General features: G+C 39.6%; 1 protein-coding gene and 1 non-coding gene across 2 annotated transcripts in view; one reads left to right on the top strand and one right to left on the bottom strand.

Annotated features, from left to right (window-relative positions):
• Positions 1 to 24,895, top strand: part of LOC100084389 (SLX4 interacting protein) — a 167,137-nt gene that overhangs the window by 122,142 nt on the left and 20,100 nt on the right. Inside the window, 2 exon segments of the mRNA XM_039913006.1 lie at positions 13,221 to 13,298; positions 16,281 to 16,369. Of these exon segments, the coding sequence (XP_039768940.1) occupies positions 13,221 to 13,298; positions 16,281 to 16,369 (167 nt within the window).
• Positions 24,294 to 24,431, bottom strand: LOC114814467. Its single transcript, XR_003762260.1, has one exon. It is a non-coding gene; the product is annotated as a small nucleolar RNA SNORA7 (small nucleolar RNA).

Raw genomic sequence — 24,895 nt, 5'->3', positions numbered from 1 at the left:
ATCAGATATTCAAAATCCCTGCACCAATTTAGAAGCGCTCATTTTTACATATCATGTATACTCGGTGATAAGACAAATTGGTCTTTTCCCCAGTAAAAATCTGGGTGTGTATTTTATATTTTGAAAAAAATATGGTACCAAGCCCTCCACCAAACTTTCTCAAGAGAAAATGTTTATTTTGAGCTCTTTAAAAGCTTAACAACTTGGTAGTAAGCCTTAACCTATTTTATTATTTCTCTGTTCTTTTTCCTCGTATGTGATCTAACTATAAAAATATACCAAACATGAACCACAGTTATATTCAAGAGCTTATTTTAAAACAGTATTTTACATACTTTTAAGGTCTCGAGGGAGATGATAAATGTGTCACTCTTGACTCAATGGTATCAACTCTTACAGACTCCCCCGCTCCCCCGAAGTGGAAAGAAACTTCCATTGAGTAAACTTGTGAGTGTACAGATACTTGTCTCAGAAAAATAAGTCACCATCAGAAAAACCTCACTTTTCTGACCCCATAAAAACTGGATCTTCTTCTGGTCTGTTTGTGCACGCCGGCCAAGCTAGAAAACTGCTTCCGTACCCAATCCTTGAAGCAACTGAGCTGCAATCACGTATATATGCCTCTCTCTTTCCCATTCATTCAATCGTATTTATTGAGTGTGTACTGTGTGCAGAGCACTGTACTAAGTGCTCACTTCTTTGTCCTGGAGAAGGAAAAAAAAATGCCACATGCTTTTGATGCCATCTGTAAATTACCAGGGGCTGAAAGGAAGTCAGGCTGAGGAGGCGTGGATGACTTGTGATTAGCCAGGAATGAGGTCTAAGCGGAGGCCAGAAGTGGCTAGAACCTCATATTAGAGCTCTTTGGAAGATTTTAAAGTCTGGATATGTAAATTTGCTCAACCCTGAGGAAGTTTTGCTGTTGATCCCATTGTCTCAGTCAGTAGTATTTATTGAGCACTTTCTCTGTGCAGAGCGATGTACTAAGTGCTTAGTACTAAGTGCCGTACTAAGACAAAATAAGAGACGCGCTAAAATAAATTATAATTAGGAGGAAGCAGTCGAGTTTCAAGGTATGGTCTCAAGTGCTACTTCGCAGGGCATTCCATTTGGCATGTCTAAAAGTCATAAAAATAATAATGTTGGTATTTGTTAAGCGCTTACTATGTGCAGAGCACTACTCTAAGCTCTGGGGGTAGATACAGGGTAATCAGGTTGTCCCCTGTGGGGCTCACAGTTAATCCCCATTTTACAGATGAGGTAACTGAGGCACAGAGAAGTGAAGTGACCTGCCCAAAGTCACACAGCTGACAAGTGGCATAGCAGGGATTCGAACCCATGACCTCTGACTCCCAAGCCCGTGCTCCTTCCACTGAGCCACGCTGCTTCTCTTATAAAATTCTAGTCTAGTCTCCCAGGAGCAAATAGTCCTGAAACTACTGCTCATGCCGCATTTTCAATTACTGACTATAATAGTGTTAAACTTAATATCTTATTAAGGGCTGAATCCCTAATTAAGGTCAAAAGCGGGTCACCTCAAAAAAATAAAACATTTTGACTGGCTAAAATGTGATCTGAATTAATCGTAGCCTTGTCCTTCAGTTTGAAAATGAAACCGCTTAGGGTGAGACTGCATCTGCAAATTGGTGAACATCTCTTCCATCGAGAAGAGAATTGCTCAGGCACCACTGGGTAAGAGAGCAGCCCGTGCAGTTGAGTTGTTCGTGCAGTAGTGGTGATGGCACGTGCTGAACCATCCACACTCTCACCCAATCACCCCCTGTGCCCACAGAATACACTGCAAGACTGCTGGTGGGGAAATGGGTGCAGTGAGCAGATGCAGAACTAAAGTCCCTGAGACCTCAGTGGCAGCAGACACCCCTATGCCCTCATCCATTTGATAAGCCCCGTTGATTTGAACAAAGTTCTTGCAGGAGGTGCTGAATTGAAAACTTTATGTCGATAGCCCTGTAGATTCCATATGTTAGGTGAAAGTAAAAAGCATCCACACTCTGCTATTTGACATAGGCCCAGGTAGCAGGGCTCCTTGCCGGTGCGGTAGTTCCGGCATTAAAAATCTTCTTCTCCTCACCCTGAAATAAGTGTGGAAGCATTGGTTCCAGCAGATGATTTGGTCCTGTGGCAGACAGAACTGGAGGGCCACTGCTATTTCTGCCGAAAGCTGTTCGTTGGGGGGTTTTCAAGGCATTCGTGGGACAACTCTGCACACATCCTTAGAGAAGCAGCATGGCTCAGTGGAAAGAGCCCGGGCTTGGGAGTCAGAGGTCATGGGTTCGAATCCCCGCTCTGCCCCTTGTCAGCTGTGTGACTGTGGGCAAGTCACTTCACTTCTCTGGGCCTCAGTTACCTCATCTGTAAAATGGGGATGAACTCTGAGCCCCACGGGGGACAACCTGATTCCCCTGTATCTACCCCAGCGCTTAGAACAGTGCTCTGTACATAGTAAGCGCTTAACAAATACCAACATTATTATTATCCCCCCCCCACAGCTGAGATGCCCCTCACAGAAACAGCAGCCCTTCTAGTCCACGAAGCCCAAGTCGACGGCTGGCAGGAGAGTGTGGTCATGGGGAGAGTTCCAGGACCTTTGTGCCCGTGCGTTTATATATGTGTGTGTGTGTGCATGTGCGTTTGTACCTTTCCTTCTGACCAGCTGTCCTAAGGGGAAGATTATCTAGTTAAGATTTGTGTCTGTGTGTCAATATAGGATTTCTTTTGTTGGGAGGCATCTCTTTCTGTGAGTTTGTTGCTTTTACTAGTATATGCTCCTCTAGCCTTTTCTCTCTTTCTTTGCTTTTCCTCTCCTCCCCCAGGCTTGGGCTATTTCCCTGAAAGCCCTGTTCACTCTAACTGCAAATATTCAGTAAAAATATTTCTATTCACCAATTGCATTTTCTTTAATACTCATACATTGGGTTAGAGAAGCAACATGGCCTAGTGGATAGAGCACGAGCCTGGGCGTCAGAAGATCATGGGTTCTAATCCCGACTCCACCACTTGTCTGCTGTGTGACCTGGGCCAAGTCACTTGACTTCTCTGTGCCTCGGTTCCCTTATTTGTAAAATAGGGATTAAGACTGTAAGCCCTATGTGGGACAAGGACTTTGTCCAACCCGATTATCTTGCGACTACCCCAGCGCTTAGAACAGTGCCTGGCACATAGAAAGTGCTTAACAAATACCATCATTATTAATAATTTTACAAGACATATATTACTTTAATCATTGTCAATTAATAATGAATCTATAGCTTTTTAAAGTATCCCCTGGAGAAGTGCATTTATTCTATTGTCACCCATCCATTTGCGTGAGTTTGCTATGCTTATTTAGACCGGAGAGCAATTATGCAGATGAAATTAGAATTCTTGTTGTTGACTCATTGTTTAAATGGAGATATATAAGTGTGTTTCATATCCATTCTTCCCTTGTCTGGTGTTAGTTTCATTTAGTGACTTGAATGTTGGAATAAGACAGTGACTATTGAAAGGTAGAAGACTATATAGCTCCACTTCAATAAGAGCAAAACACTTTAAAGAAAAGTTCCCAAATAAATGGAGGGTAATGAAAAGACACATTGTAAGCACTTAACAAATACCATGAAAAAAAGAGAGGGAAAACTGCTGATAACTGAAATTGAAGGTAAGAACCTCTATAAAAAGCAGTGTGGCTTAGTAGAAATTGAAGCTAAGAACCTCTGTAAGAAGCAGTGTGGCTTAGTGGAAAGAACATGGGCTTGGGAGTCAGAGGACGTGGGATCTAATCCTGAATCTACTACTTGTCAGTTGTGTGACTTTGGGCAAGTCACTTAACTTCTCTATGCCTCAGTTACCTCATCTGTAAAATGGGGATTAAGACTGTGAGCCCAAGTGGGAGAACCTGATTACCTTGTATCTACCCCAGCCCTTAGAACAGTGCTTAGCACCTAGAAAGTGCTTAAAAAAAACCTTTATTATTATTATTATGACCATAATGAACCATGAATCAGCAAGGTAGTGGACTTCTTAAGAAAACAAGCACGATCCTGCAAAGTACAAATAGAAATGTGCAAAGTTAAATTCATGAGGTAATCTTCCCTTTACACTTAGCTTAGTTTTACTAATGTATTGGGTTATAGTAATGGGATTCCCATTTAAAAAAGGGCTTGAAGAAGGCTCACAAGAGAAGGTTCACAACGATGAGATAGATCTGAATAAGAGAGGGTTAAAGACCTGAGATTTCTGTGGAGATGAGAAAGCTGAGAAGCAGCTTAGTAACTGCCTTCAGGTGTACAGGGTAGTGTCCAGATGTTTTCTACCTTCACTAAAATAGAACAAGGAAAAATGAGCTTAAAGTACGGGATAAAGGCCGGGTGCAAGAATTTCTGCAAGAGGCTGGTGCTGTGCCACTTAGGATCCTGTACCAAAGAAGATTTTTGACTCTTTCTTAGCCGGAAATGAAGAGGGTTGGGCAACTGTGAGACTTGGAAATACCACAAAAAGCATATCCAGCATCATTTTAGCAGTTTCATCAGGACTACTTACAAGTTACACTTAACATCAGATGGTCCTGTAAGCTAGCCACCTGCACTGGGCCCACCCTTAGAGCCACCAACTCTGCTGCACAAAGACTTGTGAGGAGAATGTATTTCCACATAGCCACTGTTGATGAACAAAAACCAGGGCAGTCACACTCCGTGAGGGCAGAAAAAACGTTTTAAAGAGGCAGTATAAGAAAAAGAACAGATGCTGCATTCATGACTGAAATTTTGAGCAGATTCAAATGGTAGGATGGACTCAACTCTGACATTCATGAATTTCAGCCTATGATTGTGCTGGGAAGTAAACGATTCACAAAAGGTTTGAACTTCATTCTTTCTAAGTGAACTATCTCCCAATCTGCCAGAAATGCTTATTCCCATAAGCAGCAATGTCCAAGGATATTTTTGAATTCGGCCTGCCAAACGGTCTCTACAAATTTGTTTTTTAAACATGGAAAACTCCAAGTGTCTCTTCTAAAAAATCCCAAAGTCCCCCAAACAATGAAATGACCAGTTTTGAAGTTTCCCCAATGCCTCCTCCTCCACCCTGTAGAATAGAGGAGGAAAAAATGAACATGAAATAAAAATATCCCATTTCCTGTTTTGCAACTGTAGAACACCACTAGATTAGGTCAACTGTGCTGTCGCCAAAGAAGGGAAAGGATTTAAGAATATCCTTTTAAATACATTTGCGAGAGTAATTTAGTCTGTGAACAAATTTATTCTTGCTAAAAATCAAAGCGTCTTTAAATTAAGAGCTTGCCTATTTGATACGCTCCTCAACATCTGCAAATTGTGTATGGGTTGGGTTTTCAGTTAAATCGCGTGTAAACTCTCATGCCCTTTCAGAATTTAAAATATGGTAGTCTGTCAACGAAAGGAGACGTTTAAATCAACAGAGCCCTGTCTGCCCTCTCAAATGGCCACCGGGAAGATAAATTAGTTATTTAGAAAGATGCAGTTTTAAAAAAGGCTAGCCTGATAAGGAAGTCTCAGATGCACAAATATTTGGGGGCCTCCTTGGACCTGCCTTGTGGTTTTGGAGAAGACTTTTGCTGGATTCAGCAGCTGAGTCATGCAGGTGCCAGAACTTGCTGGGAAGCGAACACCTGCCAGGCTACTCCAGATAGCTCAGCAGCTCAGAGGCATTTTCCCAGGCTCCCAGATGAATGGTCTTTAATAGCCGTGGGAGAGGGCTTTCCACTCGTACACTGTACCACAGACTCTTCTTGGCAGCCCTGAGGAAGCTCAAGTCAACTTGGCTGTAAGTCCTCTGGAAAACAAGTGATGCTGGATAGTTTTACAGTCAAAATTGAGTGTCTGATATTTCCTCTCAGTATCCTGGGACTGTGAAATATAACAACCAGAGCAAATTACCACTCCTCCAAAACGCATTACTCACCAAAGAGCATTACTACTTAAAACTGAACGGCACTCTTTTTTGAATTGAATTTGTTCAAATCACATTTTGTTTTCTAGGGTTTCTGTTCCTGAACTCTTTGGAACACTAATAGAGTCATTTGGAATGCACGATTTAAGATTTCAAAGAAAATCTTTATTAGGATAGATGGTTCTTTATCCACTGAATCTTGCTATTCCTTCTCTTCCCTTTGCCCTTTCCATTGGACCTGAAAGACGACTTCTTGAACTCTTTAGCAAATAAGAAGAAGGCACATTTGGTGTGAAGCCATATTTTTTTTTTTCATTTCAGAATGTGGGTGTTCCCTCTGTGGGAAGAGCAAAGCAGAAGAAAAATCCTTGTGACTGTATTTCTTCTAAATTATAAGTTGATGGTCAATAATGTGGTCTTGTTGAAACTGGCTGATCTTCCTAAATAAAACGTTTTCAGAGGATACTTCTGCGGAGGTTTAAAGATGCGGGTTTAGAAATGTGGGAGTCCAATTGTTAAGTGTAAAATTTTCTGTTTCACCAAGTCCTTGGTACTTTAGCCTCACCTAAAAGGCATTCGTTTAAGCTAGAGTTCTCCTTGGGTCACATTCAAGTGAGAAAATAGGTGGACCTGGGCTATCATTATGTCTGCCTGTCATGTTATCTACACAGGCCAGAATAGAGGGAGCTGCTCTCTCAGGCGCTTTCCAAGTTAAAATGTATCATGGCTTCCCTTGGTCATTTCCTGATTTTTCTCTTCATTCCTTCTCCACTCGCTACTAACATTAGATCGGTTGTTTTGTACCAAAAGTGTTCAGCAAGGTGGAGGGAAGTATGCAAAGATTGCAGAAGAGGAAGGCTACTAGAAGTATTCCAGACTCTTATTAGCCTCTGGAGTTGCAGTTTGGAGAACTCCAACTTAAACATCAAATAACCCGTGGGCACCGTAGAACCTCAGTTACCCTATTGCTCTGGAGCAGGTTTCTTTAAATGAGGTTGAAGCACAGTGCCGGGAGAGGGATAGGGGGATGTTTTCTTTATTACTGATTGTTTTATATGTGGGTAAGTGAGGGGTACTCACTTTCAGCTCATCCCTTTGGTGAGCACTAACTGCACATAACTTTTTATAATATCAGAATGTAACTGCCGAGTGAAATCACACAAAATAATCATTGGATTTTACGTCATATTCATCAATAAGTAATTCACATCATATCGCATCAGTACCCAGAGCACCTACAGGTGTTATATGAACCATATTTGGCATTTGGTAATAATAGTTTTTCTTTTATTAACAAAAGGAATGGTGAAGCTAGAGAGTAAGAGCAGACCAGATGGATATCACAGCTTGGCCTAGTGGAAAGAGCATGGCCCTGGGAATCAGAGGACCTGGGTTCTATCCCAGCTCCAGCACTTGTCTGCTGTGGGATTTTTGGCAAATCGCTTAACTTCTCAGTGCCTCAGTTATTTCATCCATCAAATGGGGATTAAGTCTGTGAACCCTACATGGGACGTGGACTGTGTTCAAACTGATTAGCTTGTATCTATGCCAGTTCTGAGTAAGTGCTTAACGGGTACCATTAAAAAAGATATAAATCACACATAAACCACACATATACAAAACAGACACATACACGTACATATTATATATAATCACATAAATGAAGATTTCCAGTATTTGGTTTGAAGCCATTTTTTCGCTGCAGAATGTGGGTATATATTTTATTTATATGCATATATATTTTATAAATTCCATAAAATTGTATATATTTATCACATAAATGAAGATCTCAGGTGTCATGCAAGTGACGTTGCCTTTTGAGCTCCTTATAGCAATTACAGTTCCAGTTTGAATCTCCCTGTATCCTCCCAGAAATAAAGCATCTTTCAATGAAATTTAATAAGGGGGAGATTGCATGCATCACTTGTCCGTAATTAAACTTCATCTAATAGCATCTCAAAACCTCATTACATTTGAGAAACTGAATCTTTGTTACATAAACATACATTCAAATGCATTGTCCTAACAGAGGATTGAAAAGACAATAGATATATGTGCACATGTGTCCACATAGATGTCAGTAACATTTTGTTCCATACTTTGGTGAACACATTCTATATCGATGCTTCAAAAATCCATTTTTATCCCATATTTATGGCTGTCAGGCCAAAATCATTAAAGACTCTTACAAAATACCAGAGCAGCAGGCACATAAACAGATGTAGAAATCACTTCCAGTCTTAAAATTACCTCAGGAATGAAATATTTATTTTATGGCAAATGTAGATTTGCAGAATTATATATTTTGTTTGGCATTTTAATCAGAATGAAATCACATGATAAAGAAAAAATTCAAAATGTTGTAGGTGTTTATTTAGGAAGAATTATCTTTCACTTCTGTAAATTTGGAGAATGTCAGAATCTTCTTGTGCATTTTTCAGTGCCCGACTTACTGACTGAAAGGACTGTACTCATTCCTGTGACAGTTTGTTTACGTAGGGCACCAAGTCTGTAATCTTTGATCTGGCTAACCTCCCCTATGGTATGTTGGAAGGGTAGTGAATGCCAGAGTGGAAATAGCTAACAATCATTTCCTTTAATCATATTCTTTAAATATGCAGTTAATAAAGTTGATGGACCGTCTCCAAATTCTCTACAAGGTGTTCATCATTTTAAAGTGTTTTATTAACTTGTCACATCTTGACTTGCTTTCTGAGAGAAGTCAAGTATCAAGGTAGTCTTCCCAAGGAAGAAAAGATATCTAGTAAAATGGCACAGAGTACTATTTACCAACATAATTACAGACTCTGTATTTTTTTGTGCTAAATCTAAACCTGCCAGGTTATTTTCTACAAAGCAATTAGTTGTATAGGAAATTTCCCATTAAAATTTTAAAAGCAAGAATGGAAACACCTGAAAATTATACTCTACAAGATATGTGAGATTTCATAGCGGGGAAGCTTTATAAAAACATAAACACATGCTGCTCCTGAAAGGAATTGAGATATTCTTTCCTTGGATTGATTTGTGAGAAAGTGCTTAAATGTGATTCATGCTTAGAGGTGGCAAACTCCGTACCGAAGGAAAAATCGTTTATAAAATATAGTGAAAATTTGGATCTCCAGGCTTCTTTCAGCAGATATGTTCCAGGATGGGGGAGCTCTGAAATTTCCACTCTGCATCTTTGCATTAATTATTCAGTCAGTGGTATTTATTAACCATTATAATTATTGAGCACTTAATTGTGTGCAGAGCACTGTACTAAGCACTTGAGAAAGTATAGTATAACAGAGTTGGTGGACGTGTTCTCTGCCCACAATAAGCTTATGGTCTAGAGAGGGAGCCAGATATTAATATAAAGACATTGTGCATATGTACATAATAATAATGTTGGTATTTGTTAAGCGCTTACTATGTGCAGAGCACTGTTCTAAGCGCTGGGGGAGATACAGGGTAATCAGGTTGTCCCACGTGAGGTTCACAGTTAATCCCCATTTTACAGATGAGGGAACTGAGGCACAGAGAAGTGAAGTGACATGCCCACAGTCACACAGCTGACAAGTGGCAGAGCCGGGAGTCGAACCCATGACCACTGACTCCGAAGCCCAGGCTCTTTCCACTGAGCCACGCTGTACATAAGTATTGTGGAGCTGAGAAAGGAGTGAGTAAAAGGTACAAATCCAAATATAAGGGCAACACGGAAGAGAGTGGCAGAAGAGGAAATGAGGTCTTAGTTGAGGAAGGCCAAGTCTAGAGCACTTGGGAGATTACAGTACTACAAAGTTGACAGATACATTCCTTGCCCACAAGGAGCTTACAGTCTAGAGTGAGGAGACAGGCATTAAAATAAATTACAGACAGGTACCTAAGTTTTGTGGTCCACACTGAACTGTGTTCCCAGATCTCTACCATCTGACCCAGGTTTGGCGAGGCAAATTGGCATTCTCATCATTCCAATTCTATCTCTGATCTGAGTAAGTATATATTTCCAGCTAATGATGTGTTTGTGTGAGAAATGGCTCATAAGAAGAATCCTGGATTCTCTTAGAGCGTCTGCTGAAAATTAAAGCTAAATCCATTTTCCAGGGTGAAGCAGGTCTTAAAAACATTGAAAAAAAAATACAGGAATTGGATTAAATGCTCACATTGCCAAGAGACATGACAATTTAGTGACACCTAAGGTCTGATCAAGTTGTGGAAAAGGCACTTCTGAGTCAGCCCTGGTATTGTAACTGTAGAATATGGGTAAGACAGTGATTGTGAGCTTGCATTTCCATTGTATGGTGGATAAAGAAGAGCTTTTGTTCTCAAGGACCGACTAGTGTTTATACTGAGACACAGATTTGTTCTTTCACTAATCATTTTCATGCTAATAGTGTAATGCTAGCCAATCAGCTCTAAATCATTGTATGTTATGACAAACTTCTACCATTGTCCATAGGTATTAAAATTTTGTTGCTCACTTATTATCTGTTTGGTTAAGAATTCATTTTAAATGCATAATGCCCACTGTAAATGCCTGGAAAGGGACAGTCTTCCCTTTGCAGAGATCCTCTTTAAAAGCAGGTTACTTGTTAACAGAAATATATGTATATATATGTACATATGCATCATACAGTGTGTAAGTGCTTAACAAATATTATCATTATTATAAATAGATACCTCAGATATGTATTGATATGCAAAAGAAATTTTCATATTGAAAATTTGCTACTGACTTCAAATTCTCTCCATATACTTGGATGTCACCGAGTTGAAGGTGTACAGATGACCGACTCCAATTTCAGCACTGACATATTGATCCCATGAAATGTCATCATTTTCTAATCAAGGAGTCCCAATCCGGAGTCCTTTGCTCCTGGAGAAAGGTTGCTCTCTCACCTCATTGCCACACAGCAGGGGAGATTTTATGCTGCTTTCTGACAGTCCCCTATTTTACTGCTATCTTTAAATGATATTTTACTGGGTTTTTTTAATGGTATTTGTTAAGCGCTTACTATGTTCCAAGCACTTGTACTGAGCACTGAGGTAGATAACAAGATAATCAGGTTTGACCCAATCCATGTTCCACAGCCTTAATCTCTATTTTATAGATGAAAGAACTGAGGCACAAAGAAGTTTATTCATATAGGAGATGTGGTAGAATCCAAGTCTTCTGACTTCCACACCCATTCTCTTTCTGCTAGGTCACACTGCTTCTACTTAGGCCATGCTTCTTATACTCTCTACACCCAACCTATCTTCCCCTATTCAGCTTTGCATTTCCTTTTGCCTCCTTTTGTATCTGCACTTAGATGGACTGCCAATGCCTCAACCTCAACAGGCTCCAAACTGACCATCTCATCTTCCTCCCAAACTTTCCCGTCACTATCTATAACTCCACCATCTTCGCTGTCCCAGAAGCTCGCGACACTGATTACTTGTTTTTCAGCTCACATCTCACATTCAGCTCACAAATCTGCTCAATCCTGCAGATTCTTCTTCCAAAACATTGGCTGAACTGCCTCCATCTTCTGGATTCGCCCCATCCTCTCCACCATCTTGGTTGAAACTCTTGACATAATACAGTCATGATTACTGTATCGACTTTCTCACTGATCTACGTGACTCCAACCTCCCTCCTTTTCATTTTGTCCTTCGGGCTGCTGCTTGAATCATTTTCCTGAAATATCACTCAGCACACGTCTTTCTCCACTCCTCAAAAATCTCTAATGGCTGCCCATCATCTTCGGCATCAAAGACGAAATCCTTAAATTTGACTTCGAAACCTTTCACCAGGTTTCTCCATCTTAATGTTTCTCCATCTTAATGTTTATCTTTCATTCCCCAGCTCATACTCTTAGTCCTATATGCAGTCAACTGTATATGTATTTATTCTTGATATTTCACCTGATATATTCCCTAACAGATTCTTGTTAATAATGGTATTTGTTAAGTGCTTACTATGTGCCAGGCACTGTATTAAGCTCTGGGGTGCATATAAGCAAATGGGGTTGGACACAGTCCCTGTCCCATGTGGGGCTCACAGACTCAATCCCGATTTTACAGATGAGGTAACTGAGGCACAGAGAAGTAAATGACTTGTTTGAGGTCACACAGCAGACAAGTGGCAGAGCTGGGATTATCACCCCGGTCACTTGACTTCCAGGCCCATGCTCTATCCACTAGGCCATGCTGCTTCCTCAAGCGATTAGTGCTTGGTACAGTGCATTACACTTAATAAACATTAACACTATTACTAGTGTCTTTTGAGAAAAACATTGTTTGACATCATTGTTGGTGGTTCTGTGTCTGTATTCATTTAAATAATTTATGCAATAGTGTATATTCAGGGCGTACAGTGTATAGATTTACTGTTGCTAGTCACTTGGGAGAGTTCAATAAAAGTGAAAGACCTGATCCCTGCCCTCCTGGATCTTAAAATATAATGGGGAAGATTGTCCGACGCAAATCGTAAACACTCGGCGGGAGCAAGATGAACAACATAGATACAAATGATTATTGGTCATTACGTGGGAAGGCAATGGCTCCATAGCAGAATATGATGACAGCATTAAATTCTGTAAGGTTGATGTAAAAGTCTTTGGTGTTGGTAGCATCTCCCTAGTATAGGCTAATACATAGCCTTGGTTTTCTTCAAGCCGTTTGTCAGACTGTAGCTCTGTGTTCAATCTGCTTGTCAGCTCACCAGTATGCAAAAGTTTAGTTCTCCCTTCAATATCAGTGGTGTAATTAATATCAATCAATCAATCGATCAGTGGTTTTGAGTGCTATGTGCAGAGCTCTGTACTAAACACCTGGGAAAGTACAATACAACAGAGTTCCCTGCGCACAACAAGATTAGTGTTGTGCCTGGCACAATAAGCGCTTAACAAATACCACTAACTGACCCCCAGAAACCGAGCTTACAGTCTAAAGTAATGTTCAGTGATACCTCATTGGTCATCCCATTTTGAACAGTGAAGCTTCCTAACTCCCTAGTTCCTAGTCTGACCATTGATATATCAAACGATTAATCAAACTGGTTTTTATGGAGCATTTACTGTGTGCAGAGCATGGTATTAAATGCTAGGGAGAGTACAGTACAATAGAGTTGATTAACAGGATTCATTCATTCGTTCATTTAGTCCTATTTATTGAGCGCTTACTGAGTGCAGAGCACTGTACTAAGTGCTTGGAAAGTAGAATTCAGCAATAAACAAGATCCCTGCCCACAAGGTGCTTGCTGCCTTCGGTTCATTTCCTCTCCTCCGGTGATATTCTTTAGCCATAATGTGCTGTGTTTAATTTTGCAGGATATGGTTTTCAGATTACAGCTTACTTCCTCAAAAGAGGAGTTCACCTTCGCTGCATTGTCGGGAAACAGAATCGTGGTAAGTAGCAATTTGTTCCTCTGGTAACAGTGTATTTTGCCTAAATACTATTTTCAAGAGAAAGACAGATTTTCGAGGAATCAGTATTTCTTTCAGAGCCTGCATTTAGTGGAAGAGTTATTTAAGAATATTTCCAAACTTTTGTAGCTTTTTTTTCTCATTTTCATCATGTTTACGGTCTGCCTCAGGGTGATCTGCTTGGCCACACCAAATTTTACTTAACTGATGAGTCTCAGCATTTCCCTGAATCTCGACAGTGAATCACAAGAGGTTTACTGTGAATCACTGCATTATTGCTTGAATATCTTTTAACATCAGTAGTGTGATACAAGCAAATTCGTGAAAAAGGCTCATTGATTTACATGAAATCAGCTTTAGCTTTCATGATTTGCAGGGGGTTTTATTTTTACAAAACTAATTTTTCCACTTAATTTTGATACTGTCATTTTAAATTATTTCCTTTATGGATGCCACCATGTTCTTCACGTGGCAGGGCAACATAAATGCAGAATTAGCTAGCCTCAATATAAATTACAAAATTAACAAGTATTTGTTATAAGATTGCCTTTTATACTGGTATCAACCTTATCCATTTTTTTTTCCAAAAAACAATGAAATCTGTATTGAACAAGGGGACTATGTGCAAAAACATGGGACTATATTGACCCAGAAATATTTACTTAAATTTAAAACCAAATAATAAATTCCATACTAATCAATCAAGGTACAATATGGTCTTTTGGGCAGAAGCATTTGAAAAAACGAAATTTTTTTTTTCACTTGTTCCACCTCCAAAGCTAGACTGTAACCTCTTTGAGGGCTGGGATTTTGGCTTCTAATTCCTTTGTATTTCCCAAGTGCTCAGAAACTGAGAAGCAGCAGAGTGTAGATGTTGAAGTCCAGGTCTGGGAGCCAGAGCACCTGAGTTTTAATCTCAGATCGGCCTCTTGCTTACCGTGTGACTTTAGAAAGGTCACTTAATTTCTCCATTCCTCAATTTTCTCATCTATAAAATAGAGATGTGATACCTGCTTCCCCTTCTATGTAGATGGTGAGCTTCATGTGGGGCAGAGACTCTGCCCAACCTGATGATCTTGTATCTACCCCAGCACTCGTTACAGTGTTTCATTCATTCATTCATTCAATAGTATTTATTGAGCGCTTACTATGTGCAGAGCACTGTACTAAGCGCTTGGGATGAACAAGTCGGCAACAGATAGAGACAGTCCCTGCCGTTTGACGGACTTACAGTCTAATCAAGCGCGTGATAAATACCACAGTTATTATTATGATAAGTAGTAGTAATACAGTGCTCTGCATGCGATAGATATGCAATAAATATTATTGATTGATTATAGAGCTCCTTCTAACACAGGCGGTCTTCCACCAGACTTAACAAATGAGAAAGTGTGTATATGCAAAGGAAATGACTTTCCTAAGATCAAGTAACATTTTAATGCTAACTCTAAAATTTTAGCCTTTGACCCTTTCTGCTTCCTTCCCTCTTAGATGTTGCTTTGAGATTAAAGTACAGTGTGACACAAGGGCAAGGCGTATTGGTTAAAAGGGGATAATAATGCTACTTACCTAAGTAATCCACTTGAACAATGAGTGAAAAAATTTTAATATCTTGCGATCACTATATTTTCTCATCTGGAAATATTCTCTTTGGAGCCTCTGGCTTACATTTATTAGACCAAATGGAATGACATCTAAGTTGAAATCATTCTGCATTTAATAGCTTCTACCGAGTAGTTCTCATTAGCTTTGCCATCTGTGCTCAATGTTTCGTTGGTCACAGCGTTCAAAGTCTGACAAATTAATATTCTTTGTAAATGTGTCCACGTCAAACATCTCTCTGTGCTGTATTAGCGGTTTGATAGTTATTCTCCAGTGGAAAAAAAATCCTAAAAATTGTATCACTAAATTACATAAATACAAAAAACACATTGCATGAATAAATATTTTAACACATTTACATCTGTGAAATATGAATTATTAAATGCCTCATGACTAGATGTAGACATTAGTGTATTCCGTTAGCTCTGTTTAAAAATTATTGCATAGGAATTATCATCTCAGTGGTTGGCCTAGGAGTGGTTTTAATAAAATAATAATTGTAGCATTAAGCACTTACTATGTGCCAAGCAGTGTACTGAATGCCGGGGTAGATAAGATATGATACAGGTTTTATCATATAAAAACGTCAGTTCTCTTATCTCATTTGAAACAATATATTCAAAATAATGCTCTACATTGATCAGTTTTCAGTTCAGCTTTCATCATGGTGTACTGTAAAAATATCTGAAAGATTTTAAATGGTATTTGAAAATTATATCTTAGAATTTCTGTGCTGTTTGCAACAAAATGGGACGTTTCATTTTAAGCAGCAGCCTGAAATTATAGATTGCATGGTTACTAAACAATGACCATCCCCTTTCTTTAACATTAAATCTTTAACAATTGACTCACTAGATTCCAGATTAATTACAGTTTCATTTTTTCATGGTGTGGTTCAGATAAAAGATGAAAGAGGTGAAAAACAATCAAGGAGGTAACTGGTAAAAATTTTAAGATTCCCATTTTCAAATACAAGCTACGTTTTTCACCCATCACACATTGTTCTTTATTTCTGATGGATGAAGAAGTTTAAATAAATACGATTGTTTTGTACAAGCGGAAAAAGATTGAAATCACACAAAGGAAGAAATACAAAGGGTATGTCTTGGGGTTTCATGTGATATATTGGGCCAGGGGCTCAGGTGGACTAATTTGCAGCCTCTCTATCCTCTAGAGTTTCAATCTTGCCCTGCCCTATTGATAGCAAGGGATAAAAGGAGGGGGAGGGTTGTGTCAGAGTGAAGAGAAGAGAGACATTGTGCATTTCAGAAATGGAGATTGCTTTGATTAAAAAAAGTTTCTATTTTAAGTATTCATACATTGTTTACTTTAGAGTGACTTTATTTTCCTTGTCTTTTGTAGAGCTGTGTGTATTCCCAGACAGATTCGTGGTTTGTGTAAACCAACTTGAATCCAATTCCAGTCTTTTGGCAAGTAAAAGTAAAACCCTGGTATGTATGAAAGAGTATTGTGGATAAAATAAGACTAACTACTGAGTGAATAGAAAAAAGTTTCCCTGTAAACCTCCAAGATTTGAAATGTTCATCCTATTTTTGTTGCTTATATGAAGTTTCGCAAAATGGAAAATTTTGTCTTAGTTTCGTTTGTTTTGTTATCAACATGGTTTCTAATTCCCCAGAGTGATGTACCTGAGTCAAGACTAATGTGTGAGAGAGAGAGCCAAGGCCTTACTAACACTGAATATTAAAATCTGTTTTCTTATTGATGATGATTTAAAACTTGGTTAGAAGTTCATTGAAATGAATTGATATCGACGCATTTCCACTTAAAGCCTTTTCTGGGATCAGTGCTTTTGAATTTTATTCCAGAGTGATTTGCTGACTATATTATGTACACTAGCGCTTTTCCCAGTGGGGTGTTTTCTAGATGATGGGATTTTTTTTCCTTTTTTTTAATTTCCCACATCTGGGTATATTTCTACTGTGGGCAGGGAACGTATCTGTAACTCTGTTGTATTGTAGTCTCCTAAGCACTTAATACAGTGCTGTGTACATAGTAAGTGCTCAATATCATTGAAGTTGATAATTGATTGAATCATTTCTGTTTGGATGAAACAATATAGGAAAATAAATTCATAATGTTCCTGACCTAAATGTTTACCCTTTATAATGTCTCATCTTAATTTACTAATGTGACTAGCGTTTTGAAATGTATCTTCCCTTTGTTTTTTCAGAAAATGTTATAAAAGGGGATTTACGAAACCTGCAAATTACTACTTTTAGGGTTATCCGTGCTCTAAAAAGCAAGAGCTTATTTCATGACTGACATACTTAAACACTTTAAAAACAAGTGGCAAGCAGACTGGAATGTTTGTTTAAAAAGAAAAGGTGGGAGAGAATCATTGCGGAGGTAGGCAGGGAGGAATAGAAAAGGAGGAGGTAGGAAAGAGATAAAGAGTTTCAATCATTCTTATTTATTGAGTGCTCACTGAGGGGGGAGTACTGTACTAAGCACTTGGGAGAGTACAATACAACAGAATTAGCCGACACAAACCCTGACCATAAGGAGCATACAGAGTAGAGAGGAAGACAGTTTGTGTGCATGTGTGAGGACCCTGGACTAAACGAGGCTCTGGCCAGTCGAAGACATGAAAGTTCGGAACTTTGTTGACTCTCTTAAACTACTTCGGGATACAGCTTTACCCCGCTTAGAACTTATGACAGTTCTTGGAGGGAGATTCTTCCATAAACTTACATAGTGGAGATGAAGAGGGTAGGTTGAGTAGGGAGGAGTAAATGCATTTCCCCTCTTTCCCTTTGCTCCCTGCATACGTCTCCTAGCCGGCGTAGATGCATGTGGCGAACACCCAGTAGTCCACAAAGTGGTTTATGGATGTGTCCAATGACTGTGTAACTGCATTCTGCAGAGGCGACCAGTCGGTGCAACTATGAAGGTGGAAAGGTTTTCCCCTGGACATTTATTTTTAGTGGAAGCTTGCTTCAGGTTGAGAATCAATCAATCAGTGATATTTATGGAATACTTCCTGTGTAGCAAATACTGTAATAAGCACTTGGGAGAGCATTCATTCAATCATATTTTTTGAGTGCTTACTGTGTGCAGAGCACTGTACTGGGTGCTTGGGAAAGTACAATGCAGCACTAAACAGCGACATTCCCTGCCCACAGTGAGCTCAGTCTAGAGTGTGGGAGATAGACAACGATACAAATAAATAAAATTACAGATATATACATAAGTGCTTTGGGTCGTGCTGGGAAAGAGCAAAGGGATAAATAAAATTACAGATATGCACAAAAGTGCTTTGGGGCTGGGAGGGGGGAAGAGCAAAGGGAGCAAGTCAGGGCAACACAGAAGGGAGTGGGAGATGAGGAAAATTGGGGCTTAGTCTGGGAAGGCCTCTTGGAGGAGATGTGACTTCAGTAAGGCTTTGAACCTGGGAAGAATGGTTGTCTGTGGGATTAGAGGGGGGAGGGTACCATATAATAGAGGAGAGAGTCACGATCCCAGCCCACAAGGAGCTTATAGACATTAAAATAAATTGCAGATGGAAATGAACAAATATGCTGGGGGCTGGACTGAAAATCAAAGTGCTAAAGAACTACAGACCCAAGTGCTTAAGGGGTACAGACCCAAGAACTAACAAGGGAGCAGAGGAAAGTCCTTGCCTTTCCCTCAACATTTCTGGGGATTGCTTTGCTGTGCCCCCCCCCAGCAGCCAGGAATAGGAGCAATAGGCTCATTTTATAAGAACTAGAAACACCGTCAGACGTTGGAGAAGCAGCGTGGCTCAGTGGAAAGAGCACGGGCTTTGGAATCAGAGGTCATGGGTTCGAATCCCGGCTCTGCCCCTTGTCAGCTGTGTGACTGTGGGCAAGTCACTTCACTTCTCTGGGCCTCAGTTACCTCATCTGGAAAATGGGAAGTAAGACTGTGAGCCCCATGTGGGACAACCTGATTCCCCTGTGTCTACCCTAGCGCTTAGAACAGTGCTCTACACAAAGTAAGCGCTTAACAAATACCAACATTATTATTATTATTATCAGACACCGGGCTTTACTATCTCAGGTGAGAATCAATTTGCCCAGTGATTTAATGCTAATCAGGGAAATTTGTTCTTTCCCCTGTACTATCAGGCATTAATTAGAAAGAGTAATTAGATCTCTAATATAATATAAAATTTTATTTTCAAGATTTTTTAAAAACATGTTAGCACAATAGAGCTAATGGAACTAATGTTCTTTCCAGTGAACTTCTAAAAAAAACATTTTTGCAAATTCAGCTCAACAGTCAGGAGGATGCCAGAGGTGATAGTGAAATTAGTCAACACTGGAAAGGAAACCAGTCACTGCAGGTTTTCTTAAACAATAAGTAACTTCTTTATGGGAATTGTGTATTTTTAAATGAGCCACTTTCTTGCTGTTTTATCTGCTCTTGTGACTATGCAGTTTTCTGTCCTCTACTACTGAGCTTCCTACCTGCTTCTGGAGCTTTACTCTTAAAGGCATATCATATTATCCTAGCAATAGGGATTACTTTTTCTCATTTTGAACCACTGACATCTTTTGTGGCCTAAGGCATAACGCTTTAATATATTACTCTCAGTTTCTCATTTGTAAGGTCTGATAGTATTGCTTTGTTATAGGCGTATCATCTAAGTTAACTAATTGTATACATACATAGTATATGTAAACATTGTCCCAGTCATGTCAGCACATATTTAATTCTTTCAGATACCTTATATCCAAATATTTTCTGGTTGTGAAATTATTACGTTCTCTCCTTTCCCTGCTCCCGGACCCCTAGATGAGAAAAGTTAGAATAACTGCCTCAATTCGGGTTCAGACTTTCAAGGAATGGGAAAATTTGTTTGCAACTTCTGAACCAGGATTAGGATCAGAGGTCAGTAAGGTACCCAAGCATGCACTCTCAGAGTTCATCAGGGTCATTTTTTCCTGCTGCAAACTCAGGTCCGAAGGCCACGGAGAAAAGAGGGGATGATTGGATCATGTTGTGCATTAGATTTTGGGTATAGAGACCCGCTTGCACCCCTCCAACTCCATCCTCGAATGGGACCCAGGCATCTTCTGTCTGATAATTCCTGAGATAGCTGCAAATATCAGTTAGCCGAAATCACCCTGTTTCGTTTTAATATCTGAAAGTATCTCCCTCCCCCACCCTCTTTTCCCCTCTAAATAATGGATTAAAATCACTCTATCGCTAATATATCCTGGAGATTTTAAGTGGTACTTCTGAGTGAGCCTTTCGCCACACCATGTAGTTACATGGTTTAAAAAAAATTGGGGGAAATGCTCTTTTTTGCCTTTGTTAGTTTTACTTGTTAGGTATTCACTGGGGCACCAACTCCCAAGATTTTCCCGTTTCCAAGGTGATGTATGCATGTGCACATGCACACATATAAATACGCGTACACACAAAGAGAGGAATTTATTAACAAGTCTCAACAACAGAATACGCCTCCATCCCTGTAATAAAGGCCTTTCCTAAACCCAGCCCAATCCATTCAATAAACTAAACCTAATACACCCCCTTTTCACCTCAACCCCCACCCCACAGAACAGTCTTCCAGAATACCACTTTCTTAAGCTTGTTGTCCCTAGAAGCAACAAAAGAAAGAGGTCATGTAAATCACCCTCCCACTCAAATTGCCCATCAAGCCAATGACACAAAGGCTTCCAACAGAAGTGCCTCGGTGCTTTATCCTCATTGATATTCAATCTATGGAGAATCTGTCTGTTTAAGCTATTCAAGGATCAATAGAGAGTCCTCCTCCTCCTCTTGATAATTTAAAATTTTCCATCTGGCCAAAGAGATCTGTCAGACCCTTAGTTAGTTCCGACCCTTTCTTTCTAATGTTTTGAGGTATTGCCTCAAGACTTAGGATCTTGGGAGTAGAATTTTTCAGGGTGTTGAAGATTAAAAAGATAGGCAGCAGTTTTTCTTAAGCTGCTTGGAAACTGTGAAAACTTGTATTGTTTTGCAATGGTGTTCTCCAAAACTGTAGAACCCAACGCATGTCCATATTATACCTACTCTACTGCATGTTTTGCTGGAAAGGGAGGAGATGGAAAATTATCATTTGATGAAATAGTGCATTATTTTCCTGTCTGTTCGCTTCACTACCACTCTGCTGCTCTAGTCCTTTGGGAGTATTGGAGTTACCTGAGAAACAACCTGTGTAATTTACTAGTGTTATGAGTGATGTCTAGAGGCTTGAATAGCATTCTCTTTCTCGCTCTCCCTCTCTCTCTCTAAAGTCTCTCAGTGTGTGACAGACAATATGTCAAGAAATCTGGATTACTAATGCCAGTAAAATCTTTCAACTCACAGAAAAGGGAACCAGCTGCATTCAGCTCCCCAGTTCCTAAAGATGGACGTACAAAAGACTGCTGTTCCAGACTGGGGTCTGTCAAGAGTACTATTTCTCTTCTTTAGTTTGCAGGGAAGAGAAAAACTAATACTATTGTCCAGATCGTCCCCCTTCACAGCAATCCCAAGACCTGGTCCTCACACTGTCTCTGTTTCTCTTGTCCACTCAGTGACAGTGCTGCAGAGAGATTTTCTGTGAGACAGTAGCATTCAGGCAAGGGGCCAAATATTAGACACGTGGAAATGGTAAAGTGTAGTTTGGGAACGATTAAAGACAGTTATTGCGAAGTGAATCATTGCATTTTTCTTACCAGTTTCCAGGCTGACATTTTGATTTCCTACTAGGTTCATTCATTCATTCAGTAGTATTTATTGAGCATTTGCTGTGTGCAAAACACTGTACTAAGTGCTTCAGAGAGTACAGTACAACAGCAGCCACATTCCCTGTCCACAACGACCTCACAATCTGGAAGGGGAGATAGACTTCAATATAAATAAATGAATAAATTACAGATATTTACCAATGTGCTGTGGGGTTGGGAGGGAGGATGAATGAAGAGAGCGAGTCAGGGCAGTGCAGAAGGGAGTGGGAGAAGAGAAGAGGACGGCTTGGCCAGAGAAGACTTCTTGGAGGAGATGTGCCTTCATTAAGGCTTTGAAGTGAGGAGGAGCAATTATTTGATATGAGGAGGGAAGGCGTTCCGGGCCAGAGGTAGGATGTGGGCGAGAGGTCAGCAGCGAGATAGACCAGCTCGAGGTTCAGTGAGAATTACTAGGTACCTAGGTAGCCCTTGGTCTCCCCCACCCGCCCCTCTACCCCAATTATTTCCCATCTATTTTGTTGAATAGGAGGAAGTAAGTTGAAGAATATTTTCTTGACAGCTGTATAGTTTCTTTCTATTACTTTGCTTACAAAGTGCCAAATCATAGGATAGCAGTGCTTGTGGAGAAACCTCAGCCGACTAAAGTTTCTCCATATAATAATGGGGGCATTTAAGCGCTTACTGTGTATGTGCCAAGCACTGTTCTAAGCACTGGGGGAATACGAGGTGATCAGGTTGTCCCACATGGGGCTCACAGTCTTCATCCCCATTTTGCAGATGAGGTAGCTGAGGCCCAGAGAAGTGATGTGACTTGCCCCAAGTCACACAGCTGACAAGCGGCAGATGCAGCACATTAGGTACACCGTATGTTTAACTTAAACTGTTTTCACAATTGTCCCGTTTTCCACCTTCTTTATTTACATCTAAAAGTAAATGCTACAACTTTCAGTCTCAGAAATGTTAGCAGTATACTTGTCATTTATCAAAAAACCTCTTATTCCAAATGATCAAAGTAGTCTTAAATTCTTGATTTTTAGATGTTAGCCTAGTAAAGCTTGTAGCTTCTTGCTCAAGAGGTGAAAAGTTAAAAAGCATTTAAATTAATGTTGTCTCTGCATTTTTTATATATTGAAAATATGTGTTTTCAGTGTTTCTGTGTTGGAGAGTTGAGGTGTCACAGAAATGTGAAAGCTGCGATCAAATTGCTGCAGATTTTCCAAATCGCATAGAGCCAAATCTTTGTTTTAGCATCATCAAACTAGGAGGATTATTAGGGAAAAAAAACCCCTGCCAAGTAGACTGAAACAGATTGAATAATATTCTAAAGCAGATTAAATGTATAGAACTCATGGACTGTTCTACCAGTTTGTATGTGAGAAATCGGAATCAAGATGTATGTACATATTTGATAAACAATAGTGAAGTTACAGTAGTAACTTTTGTCTACTTTAGTTCTTACAGCTCATTGGGACTGGAAAACAAATCAGCTAAACTCCTGGGTCAAAACCATGGAAGTCTGGTTAAAAGTAAAGAAGTTACACTTAGTTTCCTATAAGTGATAGCATTTCAGCATCGTCAGTAGCTAGGATTTATTAAACATCCAAGGTGTGCTAGGCTCAGTATTAAAGACTAGAAAGTCCAAGAAACAGAGTGCAATTTTCTGCATTGTAAAGATAAGGGACTACTACATTTAGCAACCTGAAATTACCAGGGAAAGTGTTATTATTTTACTGACTTTCATTCCATTTTGGGAGATTGTTTTACATCTTCAAATTTCATCAAGTTTCTGAGTGGTCTCAACTGGTTGGCGTTCAAATACTGTACAAATTTGCACAATCTAGGGATTTGGAATAACATAGCTACTACAGAGTAAGTTTTCTTTGCCAACTGGTAACATTTTCTGAAAGATAAGTTTTGGAGAGCTTAGAGTGGAAAATTGGAAACACCTAAGACAAGTGGAAGTGGAAATGGGTGGAAGGCTTGTGAACGGTGTGAGCTGGCAATAAATCTTTCACTGATAGTGAAATCATTCTGAAGCTAGAATCTAGTGGAGGAAGTAGGAAGGAGAAGTGTGAAAGATAACAGTTAACAGTTATAAATCCATTTAGAGCAAAAAATAATTACCTTGAGCTTGTTCATTAAGTCTGTCATTAGCGCAGTCTGTTCAGTCTGTACAGAAACTGTAAAGTGTCCTCTGGGTTGGGAAGTCAAACATCAGGAGAAAAATCAAAGCAATGAGTAGGATGTGAATTACTCTCTTTCCACTAACTCCTATGGTAACTTAAAATTGTTAGATGCTCTTCTAAATAATGAAGGCTACCTTTATTCACTGATAAGCCCCTTTAGATATTAGGAAAACTCATTGCTACTAATAGACTGTGTAGCATATTTGTTTGAATTAAGGTTTTCACTGTAGATTTGGTTCTTAAAGTGAACTAAATGATGAGTTACATTTTTTTTCAAACTCATTTAAGGGTCTTGTCTTTCTGACCCATAGCGACACCACGGACACATCTCTCCCTGAATGCCCTGTTCTCCATCAGCAATCGTTCTGGTAATGTATCCATAGGGTTTTCTCGGTAAAAACACGGAAGTGATTTATCATTGCCTCCTTCCGTGCAATAAACTCGAGTCTCCACCCTCGACTCTCTCCCATGCTGCTGCTGCCCAGCATGGGTGAGTTTTAACTTGTAACAGATTGCCTTCCACTCATTAGCCACTGCCCATGCTAGGAATGGAATGGGTAGGCCTCTGCTTGACTCTCCCTCCCGTTGCCAAAACTGGTAGAGTACTGGAAACTCTCCAGGGGCGACCCTGAGAGGGGCATTTATGGGCACCAAAATTTAAATCTTTATTTTCCAGTTCCTTTTTACTAATACAAAATTTGTAGTGAAATTAGATAGAGATCATTGAGGAGAGTCACTTTTTGGGGGTTTGGCAATGTAATTTTTTGCTCCTGACATCCATTTCAGAAGAAGGCAATAGTGAATAAAAAGGAAATAACTTTTCAGGTAAACCTAACTTTCAAAGATTAACAGAAGTATTTCTAAAGAATTAACTTCTTAAAGTGGGGTCCTTACTTACAAAGTTACTTTTTTCACACTTCAAAAGGGGTAGTATGTAGGAAATAAATTGTACTGTTAATTTACAATGTCTGAGTCATTGTTCACTTGCTATGAAACGAGTATTATATTAAAATTTATGGGTGGGTTACGAAGGCTACAATGCACTTACTTTTTTTAATTTTGGGGGGTTTTTTGCTTTAAATTGTTCTTTGCTTAAAGAAGT

This window comes from Ornithorhynchus anatinus, chromosome 9 (assembly GCF_004115215.2).
Source record: "Ornithorhynchus anatinus isolate Pmale09 chromosome 9, mOrnAna1.pri.v4, whole genome shotgun sequence".
In the NCBI taxonomy this organism is placed as follows: domain Eukaryota; kingdom Metazoa; phylum Chordata; class Mammalia; order Monotremata; family Ornithorhynchidae; genus Ornithorhynchus; species Ornithorhynchus anatinus.
This window is presented reverse-complemented; position numbering and strand designations above follow the sequence as displayed.